General features: G+C 41.3%; 1 protein-coding gene across 9 annotated transcripts in view; it reads right to left on the bottom strand.

Moving 5' to 3' along the window:
* Positions 1-724: 724 nt before the first annotated feature.
* The window catches only part of nfascb (neurofascin homolog (chicken) b), a 32,124-nt gene continuing 19,760 nt past the window's right edge, over positions 725-13,088 (bottom strand). For 8 of the 9 annotated variants that reach the window (XM_055892150.1, XM_055892151.1, XM_055892148.1 and 5 more), the window contains 17 exons: positions 12,007-12,118; positions 11,769-11,932; positions 11,500-11,647; positions 10,612-10,736; positions 10,323-10,424; positions 9,966-10,163; positions 9,726-9,796; positions 9,375-9,597; positions 9,028-9,143; positions 8,561-8,771; positions 8,315-8,437; positions 8,032-8,205; positions 7,793-7,924; positions 3,477-3,546; positions 3,031-3,042; positions 2,694-2,732; positions 725-2,590 (listed from right to left, as the gene is read on the bottom strand). In XM_055892150.1, the coding sequence (XP_055748125.1) occupies positions 2,335-2,590; positions 2,694-2,732; positions 3,031-3,042; positions 3,477-3,546; positions 7,793-7,924; positions 8,032-8,205; positions 8,315-8,437; positions 8,561-8,771; positions 9,028-9,143; positions 9,375-9,597; positions 9,726-9,796; positions 9,966-10,163; positions 10,323-10,424; positions 10,612-10,736; positions 11,500-11,647; positions 11,769-11,932; positions 12,007-12,118 (2,276 nt within the window). In that variant the 3' untranslated portion in view covers positions 725-2,334. The remainder of the gene's footprint in view (positions 2,591-2,693; positions 2,733-3,030; positions 3,043-3,476; positions 3,547-7,792; positions 7,925-8,031; positions 8,206-8,314; positions 8,438-8,560; positions 8,772-9,027; positions 9,144-9,374; positions 9,598-9,725; positions 9,797-9,965; positions 10,164-10,322; positions 10,425-10,611; positions 10,737-11,499; positions 11,648-11,768; positions 11,933-12,006; positions 12,119-13,088) is intronic. The other variant, XM_055892152.1, reaches the window with a different exon arrangement.

The following is a 13,088-nucleotide window of genomic DNA, read 5'->3' as shown; positions in this document are numbered from 1 at the left end:
AATATGAATAGTGGTACTTAGTGATGTGTTGTGTTGGATCTGCCCTAAACATAACACGTTGTATTCAAGACATAAAGTTCATTTCTTTGCCTCATTTTTTCCAGTTTACTTTAGTGCATTATTGCAAACAGCATGTATGTTTTGGAATATAATTCCTTCTTTTCACTCTGTCATTTAGGTTAGTATTGTGTAGAAATGACAATGTTGATCCACCCTCAGTTTTCTCCTATCACGGCCATTGAACTCTGTAACTGTTTTAAAGTCACAATTGACCTCATGGTGAAATCCCTGAGCGGTTTCCTTCCTCTCCAGCAACTGAGTTAGGAAGGACGCCTGTATCTGTGTAGTGACTGGGTGTATTGATACACCATCCGAAGTGTAATGAATAACTTCACCATGCTCAAATGGATATGCAATGTCTGCTTTTACATGTTTTACCCATCTACCAGTAGTTGCCCTTCTTTGCAAGGCATTGGAAAACCTCCTTGGTCTTTGTGGTTCAATCTGTGTTTGAAATTCACTGAAATGCTCGACTGAGGGACCTTACAGACAATTGTATGTGTGGCGTACAGAGATTTAGTAGTCATTAAAAAATCCCGTTAAACACTATTATTGCACACAGAGTCCATGCAACTCATTATGTGACTTGTTAAGCAAAATTGTACTCCTGAACTTATCTAGGCTTAAAATAACAATGAGGTTGAATACTTATTGACTCAAGACATTTCAAATTTTCATTTTTAATTAATTTGTTGAAGAAACATTTCCACTGACATTATGGGGTGTTGCGTGTAGGCCAGTGACACAACATCTCAGTTTAATCCATTTAACATTCAGGCTGTAACAACAAAATGTGGAAAAGTCAAGGGGTGTGAATAGTTTCTGAAGGCATTGTACAAGTGCCAGTTAAAAAAAACTAAATTATGGCTGAAATACGGCGTCTGTTACAGCTCTGAATCACCTGGCAGCTTTCCCCCACTAATGTTACTGACGATGTTGCAGATTCATAGTCCCTGACTGGAAGGTTAATATACAGTATGCCGTGTGCACCATATCATTTGAGAACATGATGATACTGTACTACTGCTCCTCCATATTGTACTTTCAACACTATTACTCATGATGGAAAAATGCAGCTGGCCTTGAGCATTTCATGTCATTAGAACAGTGTTTTAATCTATTTGTGTATTAATTAGAGTACCACGAGTACAAGGTAAATCTCTATCAGTTAATATTGTCAAAATCACAAGGAACATTACTAATAAGCAGAAAGTAAATAAATGATTAAATAATATCATAGCATTTACAACTTCTAAATACTGTAGCTCACCACATTACAATTACACAAATTCCTACAAATAAAAGTGCACAGGGGATAACAAGGTACAGTATGGTCCTAGAGACATTGATTAGGGATATGTTTAGGGATATTACGGATATGTCTGTGTTTACACTTCCTGCTCACACCCAAAAGTAGACAATTTGCTGTCCAGACATTTTCAAGGCTACAGATGACATCTGTCTAGCTTTGAAAGATGCTGAAGCAGCCCACAGTCCTGAAATGTGTGTACACAATGACAATGTGTCATCATACCAACAACAACATCAGCCAAGATTCACAGATCAATGTTTAGACAAACAGACAAACAAGTCAAGGGCACAGAGCCCTAAAGGTGGTACTATATTTACTGCCATCAGGTAGAGATAAAGTTAAAAGGATACTTAGCAATCCTGCCAGGCCTAAACTGGTGACTTAGCAGTGAATCGTAAATTAAGATTTTTCTCCCACTGTCATATAAATCATCATATAAATAATATTTATCATATAAATAGTTTCTCTACCAGGTGTCACTGCTTTTATCAACATGATAAACTTATCAATGTATCCCTCTGCCTAATGTGCAGTCAATATCTCTCCATTAGTAGGAATATTACACACGCACATCAACATGTACGCATGCACTTCCACACCTACAAAATACACCTGATAAGCATGTACTTTTTACAACTTCATAAATGTAACTGTAACCAGACTAACTATAACCTTCATATTTTTGTTAAATTGCTGCTGTATTGCATTTACAGCACCAACCCAGTGTCAATGCAGAGCATGAGAATAGAGGAACACTACCAGGCTCCAACCACATCATCTTGTGTGCCTGGATTGAAGAAGATGGTGGATTTGCTTGGGAACACCTGTGTCCCCCAGTCAGTGGGCAGTGGGCATTCCAGACCCAGTCTGATTCACGTATACAACTGTTTATAGAGGCGCTAGTGGGCAATGTTCATTCCGGACCCAGTCTGAGTGTAACACCCATTGTACGTCTTGTTTCCTTATGCAAATGAATAGATGGGGCTCATGGGGGAGTGGGCCATCGGGGAGTGGGCTTCCTGGCTCCTGCTCTCACTGAACTCTGTGTCTCTGTCATCCCTCTCCTTGTGTCCAGTGTACTGGCCAATGAAGGAGCCGTCCTCGTTGAACTCAATCTCCTGTCCATCACCATAGTCCACCAGACTGTCGTCACTATCTGTCCGTTTCATCATGGTGTCTACTGTCGTCTGGCCCCTACCAACTTTAGTCTCTTCCTCCCTGGAAGAAAAAGGACAATATCAGAGGATACGCTTCAGGAGCTGTGGTTATGGCTTAACAGCTTTCTGCATACAGTTCTAGACTAACTGGTTATAATATTTACCGTCGGGCAGAGTAGGGAATGGTGGTGACACGACTTATCCTGAAACATTAAAATAGATTGTTTAGGAATTGTGTTGAGCGCGAGTGTTGAAGAACATTGCTATAAAATGTCCTAAAATGGTTGATCATTCAATCAAATCACTTAAACCATTCATTTGTTTCAACAATGACAACACGTTGAATTGCAGACACAGACCTTTTTTATGTTGTTTTTTTGTTGTTCAGATTTCTGATTATTGGTTATAAAAATAAAGTCAATATATAAGTAAAATAATACAAAATAATATAGTAAAAATGGTGTACATGGTGTAAACTTGTCAGTGTTAGTCTTATCATACCTTTCCAGAGACCTTCAGTAGTCCAAAGGCGAAAAGAACAAGGATGAAAATGTGAAAACATTAGTAGTCAGAATAGAGAGATCAATTGGGGAGTATTGGGGAGTTACCAGGAAAAATACAATATTCTGAAATAATGACAACACCAAATGGTACAATATTGTTAGGGAATTAAAAAAACATTTTTTCCAATGTTGAATATTATTACCATGACATATTACAGTATGAATACATGTTTATATGACTAGATCACTGTTCATGTGGAATTATTTAGATACCATATCTGTCTTAAAGGAAACTGACATGATGAGGAATACTTCACAAAATTATTATACATGGTATATGGGGTTTACTTTGAACGACACAAACCTTGCATTGGTACCACTGATACCTATCTCAAGTCAAGGTTTTCTCAGTTGATTTTCAGACAGTTCTGTTATATTGCTTACCGATAGTCAAATGATCCCTCCTGATCTTTGTCATCCACTGGCTCCAATGTCACTTCTTTCTTGTCCCGTACTGAAAATAAAAATCTCTGTCTTGTTACTTTGACCAAATATAATATAAGCAATGCATACTTAGGGTAAATGTATCCTATCCATTCGATTGTTTAGTGCAATTGTGGGATCAGAAGCTTTATGCTAGTGATTTAACTATAGCATTAGGAATGACGTGTCCAGAACATTTTGAATGGGTTGGCCATGGTGGGGCACAAACCCAGTTAAGGCGCCATAACATTTTGAACCTTAATCAATGCAAGGTGAATTTAATCAATATAATTATGATGGTTGAATGTGTGAAATGCTTCAGCTTAGGTTTGGCGCATTTCCCTTGATCAGGGAGAAGAGCCTTGTTCAGGGAGTTGACCAAGAACCTGATGGTCACTCTGACAGAGCTCCAGAGTCTCCCTGTTGAGATGGGAGAAACTTCCAGAAGGACAACCATCTCTGCAGCACTCCACCAATCAGGCCTTTATGGTAGACTGGCCCGACGGAAGCCACTCCTCAGTAAAAGGCACATGACAGCTCGCTTGGAGTTTGCCAAAATGCACCTAAAGGACTCTCAGACCATGATAAACAAGATTGAACTCTTTGGCCTTTGGCTTAAAATGGTGCCGGAAGAAATGGAAGCAGTTTTACAGGCGCCCAAGCAATTGTGCTATTATGTGTTTTTTCCCTGCGTTATTTGTAACTTATTTTGTACATAATGTTTCTGCAACCATATTTTACCGGCAAAAAAAGAGCTTCTGGATATCAGGACAGCGATCACTCACCTCGGATTAGATGAAGATTTTTTCTACGACAAGGAACACGTACAAGACATTCTCCAAACACCCCACAGGGCCGACATCCCCGTTATTTGCAAGAAGAAGCGACGCAGGTACAGAGTACAAAGAGCCGGATGCCTGGTCAGGACCCGGAGAAGGCGACTGGGAAAGCTGCCGTTACCGTCAATACTACTCGCCAACGTGCAATCAATGGACAATTAGACGAGGTACGATCACGAATATCCTACCAACTGGACATCAAAAACTGTAATATCCTATGTTTCACGGAATCGTGGCTGAATGACAACATGGATATTCAGATAGCGGGATATACGCTGCACCGACAAGATAGAACAGCACACTCCGGTAAGACGACGGGGGGGGGGGGGGGGGTCTGTGCATATTTGTAAACAACAGCTGGTGCACGAAATCTAAGGAAGTCTCTAGAATTTGCTCACCTGAAGTAGAGTATATTGCGATAAATTGCAGGCCACACTACGTGCCTAGAGAGTTTTCAGCTCTACTTTTCGTGGCTGTTTATTTACCACCACAGACAGATGCTGGCACTAAGACCGCACTCAGTCAGCTGTATAAGGAAATAAGCAAACAGGAAACCACTCACCCAGAGGTGGCGCTCCTAGTGGCCGGAGACTTTAATGCCGGGAAACTTAAATCAGTTCTACCAAATTTCTATCAACATGTTAAATGTGCAACCAGAGGGGGAAAAATTCTAGATCACCTGTACTCCACATACAGAGACGTGTACAAAGCTCTCCCTCGCCCTCCATTTGGAAATCCGACCACAACTCTATCCTCCTGATTCCTGCTTACAAGTAAAAAATTAAAGCAGGAAGCACCAGTGACTCAGTCTATAAAAAAGTGGTCAGATGAAGCAGATGCTAAACTACAGGACTGTTTTGCTATCACAGACTGGAACATGTTCCGGGATTCTTCAGATGACATTGAGGAGTACATCACATCAGTCACTGGCTTCATCAATAAGTGCATCGAGGACGTCGTCCCCACAGTGACTGTATGTACATATCCCAACCAGAAGCCATGGATTACAGGCAACACACACACTGAGCTAAAGGGTAGAGCTGCCACTTTCAAGGTGCGGGACTCTAACCCGGAAGCTTACAAGAAATCCTGCTATGCCTTGCGACGAACCATTCATGTACATACTACCTCAATTGGGCCGACCAACCAGTGCTCCCACACATTGGCTAACGGGGCTATCTGCATTGTGTCCTGCCACCCACCACCTGCCAACGCCTCCTTTACGCTACTGCTACTCTCTGTTCATCATATATGCATAGTCACCATATCTACATGTATATACTACATCAATCAACCTGACTAACCGGTGTCTACATGTAGCCTCGCTGCTTTTATAGCGTCGCTACTGTATATAGCCTGTCTTTTTACTGTTGTTTTATTTCATTACTTACCTATTGTTCACCTAGCACCTTTTTTGCAGTATTGGTTAGAGCCTGTAAGTAAGCATTTCACTGTAAGGTCTACTACACCTGTTGTATTCGGCGCACGTGACAAATAAACTTTGATTGGATTTGATTTGAATGCCAAGCGTCATGGAGGCAACCTGGCACCATCCTTATGGTGAAGCATGGTGGTGGCAGCATCATGTTGTGGGGATGTTTTTCAAGCGGCAGAGACTGGGAGACTCTGGAGCTCTGTCAGAGTGACCAGTCAGGATCGAGGGAAAGATGAACGGAGCAAAGTACAGAGAGATCGTTGATGAAAACCTGCTCCAGAGCGCTCAGGACCTCAGACTGTGGCGAAGGTTCACCTTCCAACAGGACAACAACCCTAAGCACACAGCCAAGACAATGCAGGAAGGGCTTCGGGACAAGTCTCTTAATGTCCTTGAATGGCCCAGCCAGAGCCCGGACTTGAACCCGATCAAACATCTCTGGAGAGACCTGAAAATAGCTGTGCAGCGAAGTACCCCATCCAACCTGACAGAGCTTAAGAGGATCTGCAGAGAACAATGGGAGAAACTCTCCAAATACAGGTGTGCCCAGCTTGTAGTGTCATACCCAAGAAGACTCAAGGCTGTAATTGCTGCCAACGGTGCTTCAACAAAATACTGAGTAAAGGGTCTGAATACTTATGTAAATGTGATATTACATTTTAATTTTTAATTTTTATACATTTGCAAAAATGTATAAAAAACTGTTTTTGCTTTGTCATTACGGGGTATTGTGTGTAGATTGATGAGAAGAAAACAACTATTTAATACATTTTAGAATAAGGCTGTAACCTAACAAAATGTGAAAAAACGGGTCTGAATACTTTTCAAATCCACTGTATGTTTCGGCCCCACAACCATGCGCTCAAGGAAAAAAATTGACCCACGGCTTAATGTAATTGGGGACCCCTTCTTTATAGTAAAGATATGTAATTTAACTGTAAAAATGTATTACCTTTTAATGAGTCATGAACACAACTAGTCATGATGTTGTCATCTGATTGTCAAACAAATCACTTAAAAAACTAGGCCAGCCTCCCTCAAAAAATGTACAATAAAAAAGAAAGGAAACGTATAATGATTTCTTATTCATGACGGTCTGTGTTTCATACTTTTCCAGTCAATTCGTAAGAGGCTGAATCTATTTCACTAGAGAAAGCATCTGAGTGAGGCAAACAGCACCCCTCTGTTGTAGTATCTGTAGCCCAGCCTAGTGGTTAAGATTGTTGGGCCGGTAACTGAAAGGTTGAGGGTTTGAATCCCTGAGCTGGCAAGGTGGAAAAATCTGCCGTTCTGTCCTTGAGCAAGGCAGTTAACCAAAAACTGCTCCCCGGGTGCCGATGATGTCAGTTAAAGCAGCCCCCTGCATCTCTCTGATTCAGAGGGGTTGGATTCAATGCACCTCTCTGATTCAGAGGGGTTGGATTCAATGCACCTCTCTGATTCAGAAGGGTTGGATTCAATGCACCTCTCTGATTCAGAGGGGTTGGATTCAATGCACCTCTCTGATTCAGAGGGGTTGGATTCAATGCACCTCTCTGATTCAGAGGGGTTGGATTCAATGCACCTCTCTGATTCAGAGGGGTTGGATTCAATGCACCTCTCTGATTCAGAGGGGTTGGATTCAATGCACCTCTCTGATTCAGGGGGGTTGGATTCAATGCGGAAGACAAATTTAGGTTGAAAGCATTCAGTTGAACTCTTTTTGTCCAGACAGCATTAGATACATGGGCTACACATACTAAGACAAAGTGGCACTGTTTTGCTCGAATGCTTTCTCCGGTTAGATCGATGAATCTTGCCGTCGGTTCTTTTTCTTGGTAAAAATTATCAATATATTCTGAGACAACCTATCAGATCTGAATTTCTGAGGGGGCCACTGGGGTGGCCAATCAGATTTCAGGGCACCCCCTGGACATGCCACTGAGTATTAGGTCTGTCTCTCCTTCTAAGAATGTTAGTCCTTTAATTGAGAAGTCTTGTGGACTACAGTATTGCTACAGTACCTGGGTATTTGCCCCCTCGGCTCCTTTTGATAAAGCAGACGACCAGCAGGATGAGCACGAAGAGAGCCACAGCACACATCACTCCAATTACCCAGCCCTGAGTGGAGAGGTCCACCTGCTCCCGAGCATAAGCTGTATGTAAACACCCACACATGATTAATTGTCATGATCAAATCTGCAGATGTGTGGATGTTTAATGGCTTGTAATTGTGTGCTCTGATTGACCTGCAGTGTTATACCTTCAGTTGTATAATGGGGTGATTCCTCTGTGTACCATTCTCCTACCCCGATTCTAGTCTGTGCTGCTATGGTGAATCTATAGCGGGTGTAGCGATCATATCGGCGAACAGCAAAACTGGTGGTGTTTGGGGGAAATTGCTCAACGTGCAATTCCTCCCCCTGAGTTGCGTTCACTGTAAAGAGAGTGCACAGTAGAGAGCCATTAAGAGACATGCAGATACTGTACTTACTGTAGATACTTTACCTTATTTGCTCACCTGGCTTATGAGTAAGTCTTCCTACCTGTCTGATATTTGAGTATGTATCCGGTGACGATGCCATTGGGCTCTGCAGGAGTGTCCCAGTCCACCCAGATCATGTCCAAATTTCTCTGCTGGATTCTGAAGGATCTTGGAGCAGAGGGTGCTACAGACATAGATCAGAGGTCAAGTCTGAGAATAAACACTGGGAAATACATGATTAGGAAAAGAACCCTGACAGAAAAGGTGTCTGCCACATCTAATACAGCACCACAATGCTTTTCCTTACTTCCCTCTGGAGTGGAGAACTCTATGGTGTTACTGGGATGTCCCTCGTATCGGTTGTTGGCCACCACTATGTACATCTTGTAGTTGCTGTAAGGGATGAGTCCCGGCAGGACACCAGAGAGACGCGGCCCGCTGGCTGGAAAGGCTTTAGACTTCATGGCCCTGCTCACACTCAGCCACCTCAGCTGGCTACTGTCTCGCCAGAAGTACACCTGGGATAGAGGGACACAGCACATGCATTCGTTCCCTCTTTTGTTCTGTTGTTTATTCCCTCATTCATTCATTCATTCATTCATTCATTCATTCATTCATTCATTCATTCATGCAGCCAGTGTGTGAAGGGCTCTTCCTCCACCTCTTTCCTAATGAATAACAATTTGGCCTGGATCTCTACTTGTCAGAATAGATTGTCAGACTTGGAATTGAAAATCAGAAACTTAACAAGCCACCTATTCCCATTAGTCTGACCTTGTATTCCTTCAGTTCTCCCATGATGCTGCTGCGAGCCACGGGGTCCCAGTGCACGGTGACCTTAGTGGCCTCTATCCTGGACACACGCAGGTTGAGGGGGGCAGCAGTGGGACCTGAGACACACCAGAAGGAAGTTGTAATTCACTACGGTATGGCTAACTATGGTATGGCTAAATGTCAACTAGGTATAGACATGACAAAGATCAGTTTTTATGTGTGAACAATAAATATCCATGAATTCATGGCATGGCATGGCATGGATCGATCTAGGTCTATAGCTACCTGTAAATGTATATAAAAAAGTGTCTCTGTATCTGCAGGAAGGGATGGGTGGTCATACTCACGGTCTTCTCCAGAGTAGCCTATGATGACAGTGGACTCTGGGCCCATCCCAAAGTCATTGACAGCCTGGACCTTTATCTCATATGGTGTGAAGGTGTCTGTGTCATAGATGTAGTATTTACACCACCAAGTGGTAGCGTTCTTCCACTCCTCCCTGGAATCCCTCCGTTTCCACCACACCAAGTACTTTAGGTGGGGACCGTTCCACTCTCTGTTGTTTAGTGCCTTTTCCCCATACCAGACACGGAAGTTCAATTGTACAGAATAAAAGTTGTTATTCTTCATTGAATAAACATTGAGTTACAAATGAATGAATGGAGAATTAGCTTTTGAAAACACTTTGAATTTATCACCTCCCAGCTGATCATCATGTTGTTTCTCCATGTTCCCACTCCTTGGATGTTTTTAGGGATGGCGTCTGGAGCTGAGAATCATAGCAAGTACACAGATTATTTTGTGAAAGCTCATTGTCCAAGTTTTTTAATATGAAAGATAATTGTCAGCTATGTTCCTGTTCAATACAATTAATGAAGCCAATGAGAAATGAATTATTCAAAACACATTATCAAACTCATCAAGCATGAAATACTCACGTGCTCCACCAGTCTGGAAGTTGGCTGACGAGCGACTGGGTTTACTCATACCAATGTCATTGATAGCAATGACCCTAAATTCATAGATAATGAATGGTGACAGTTGCAGAATGACAGAGTTCAAGTTTCCGGGGTACGTGGAAAGGTTTCTCCACTTGAAAGGTAACCAGTCATCATCATCATACTGCACCAGGTATTCTGGAGGAAAAGCCCAGAAGAACACACTGATTCCTTCAGTTGATGGTAGCTAACTGACTATTTCAATGAAACTATGGTGTATACGTGGCCTGCATCCAGGCCTATGTTTACTCTGGATGTCCTGCTCCTGAGGTGTAGACTGTAGGGTAGAGCTGTTACCTTTGATAGGACTGTGATTGCTATCTCCAGGGGTCCAGGTAAGCCTGACGCTGCGCTCAAAGGGGTCCGACAACTGCAAGTTTGTAGGGGGGTCTGGACGATCTGGGAGGAAGGGAAGGAAACGCTTGATGCAAATTCCAAAAACATACAGCATGCTTATGAAGTCTCTATCTGCTACTCTTACATAATGCAATGTAGTTAACATTACATAACATGTAATGCAATTGCTGAAACACAGTGTATGTACTGTAGCTGTGTATGTTAACTAAGTGTCAAGTTATAGTCCTACCCATCACCACCAGGCGGGCGGAGGCAGTGTTCTTGTCCATCTCAGTCTTGATGATGCAGGTGTAATTGCCCTCGTCTCCTCTGTTGACGTTTGTGATGACCAGAGTTGATTCATCCAGCGACAGCCTGGAGATAATTAAAAGGACACAATACTGTTATTATTACAAAGTCCTCTTGACAAATTCAGTTGAACTATTCACCATTTAGCCTTTAGTTATACTCAGATATAGACTATAACTCTGTTCATTTGATGTTAGCTACAGTGGTGGAAAAAGTACCCAATTGTCGATACTTGAGTAGAAAATGACAAAAGTAAAAGTCACCCAGACAAATACAACTTGAGTAAAAGTCTAATAGTATTTTGTTTTAAATATACTTAAGTATATTTAGGTGCAAAAGTAAATCTAATTACAAAAAAATACTTAAGTATCAAAAGTAAAAGTATAAATCATTTCAAATGGTTTATAATAAGAAAATCAGATGGCAAAATGTCCTTTTTTTATTTTATTTACGGATAGCTAGGGGCACACTACAACAATCAAACATAATTTACAAACAAAGCATTTGTGTTTAGTGAGTCTTCCAGATCAGAGGCAGTAGGGATGACCAGACATGTTCGAGTGAATTGGACCACTTTCCTGTCCTGCTAAGCATTGAAAATGTAACGAGTACTTTTGGGTGTAAAGGAAAATGTATGAAGTAAAAAGTACATTGTTTTCTTTAGGAATGTAGTGAAGTAAAAGTAGTCAAAAATATAAATAGTAAAGTACCTAAAGAAAACTAAAGTAGTAAAGTGATTTTACTTAAGTACTTTACACCACTGGTTAGCTATAACTATAACCCCATTGTTACAATGGTTACAAGGACAAGTAGTCATATTCAGGCTCACCTCCAGCCTATGATGAGGAACTGTTTGTTCTTCAGCCAGGTGGTGGTGATGGCGACCGTGGGGTCATGTTGGGCCTTACACTCCAACCGGACATCAGTCCCCCGGAGGACTCTCATATTATCTGGGCGTTTGAGAATTTTGGTGGACTCTGAAAAAGAGAGGATAAGGATCACAAGAGCACCTGCAATGTGATCCATGAACAGTGTAACTCTAGATTGAACGACATGCAGAAGCAAAGTGTTACAGTAAATCTATTATTAGGCATTCACCTTTGACCTCTAGTTTGACCTGGTTTTCATCTCGTCCTTCCTTGTTGCTGACAATACACACATATGTCCCCTGGTCATCCATACGGGTGCCTCTGATCTGTAGTGTCCCGTTGCTGTGTACTTTAAAGTGATTCCCCTCCAGGTTGCCCAGTCCATACTTAGACCTGTGAAAAAACAGGTAGTCAGTTACACACATGCATACACACACGAGAGAAGAGCATCATAAACATGTTCTCACCAGCGCAGATCAGGCACGGGCGAGCCAAAATAGCGGCAGTCTAGCCAGGCGCGTCTGCCCTCAATGACCTTCACCAGATCAGTCCTAGGCCTAAGGATACGTGGCGTTGCATCTGCAGATAAGGAAATGAGACATTAGACAACTCACATATACTTTTTATCTTCATTCCTTGCTGTGGAGCGATTTTAGTGCCAACAGAAATTTTGAATTTTGCACAAATGAAATCACAAAATTTATAAATTGATCTTTTGTTTCATGATTTGAAACTGAATTGAATGAATGACAAATTGACGTTTAAATTCAATATTTATACATTCAGTTTCAATATGGTATATATTGCATTCATTGTCTGCATATCCAGTTTACAAACTATCATTTCAAGTTAATCAAAGTTTCATATATTCAACTTCTCAAACACATTCAGATTCCGTTTTCAAATGCAGTTCTCTAAATTCAGATTTAAAACCAAAGACAACACCCTGGTACTTTCCCAGCCAGGAAAGGTAGAGGAGAACAGATAGAATCCAACTCTCTATGTTCATAGGTAGAAAATAAATTCAACATGCCACATTGGCTTCAGAAACGGCCAGAGGCTTCTGTTTACCACAGAGAGTTTGATTCTATCTGTTCTCCTCTACCTTTCCTGGCTGGGAAAGTACCAGGATGCTGTCTCTGGTTTTGAATCTGAATTTAGAGAACTGCATTTGAAAACGGAATCTGAATGCATTGAATATATGAAACTTTGATTAACTTGAAATTATGGTTTGTGAACTTGATACACAGACAATGAATGCAATATCTACCATCTACCGTATTTACAGTATAAATATTGCATTTGAATATGCTATTAAATTGAAATTGAACTTTAAAACTGAATGCAATATTCATTCAATTCAGTTTCAAATCATGAAATACAAATTCGATTTATGAATTCAATGATTACATTCGTGCATTACAAATTCAAAAATATTACATTCAAATTCAATATCCAAATATTCTGAAATTCAAATAACATTTCTGTTGGCACTGAAATCTCTACATATGTGGCTCTGAAAATACTTGGTGTTGCATCTTGAGGAACA

This window comes from Salvelinus fontinalis, chromosome 31, assembly GCF_029448725.1.
Source record: "Salvelinus fontinalis isolate EN_2023a chromosome 31, ASM2944872v1, whole genome shotgun sequence".
Classification (NCBI taxonomy): Eukaryota; Metazoa; Chordata; class Actinopteri; order Salmoniformes; family Salmonidae; genus Salvelinus; species Salvelinus fontinalis.
The sequence above is the reverse complement of the archived record's forward strand: the minus strand, read 5'-3'. Positions and strand labels throughout refer to the sequence as shown.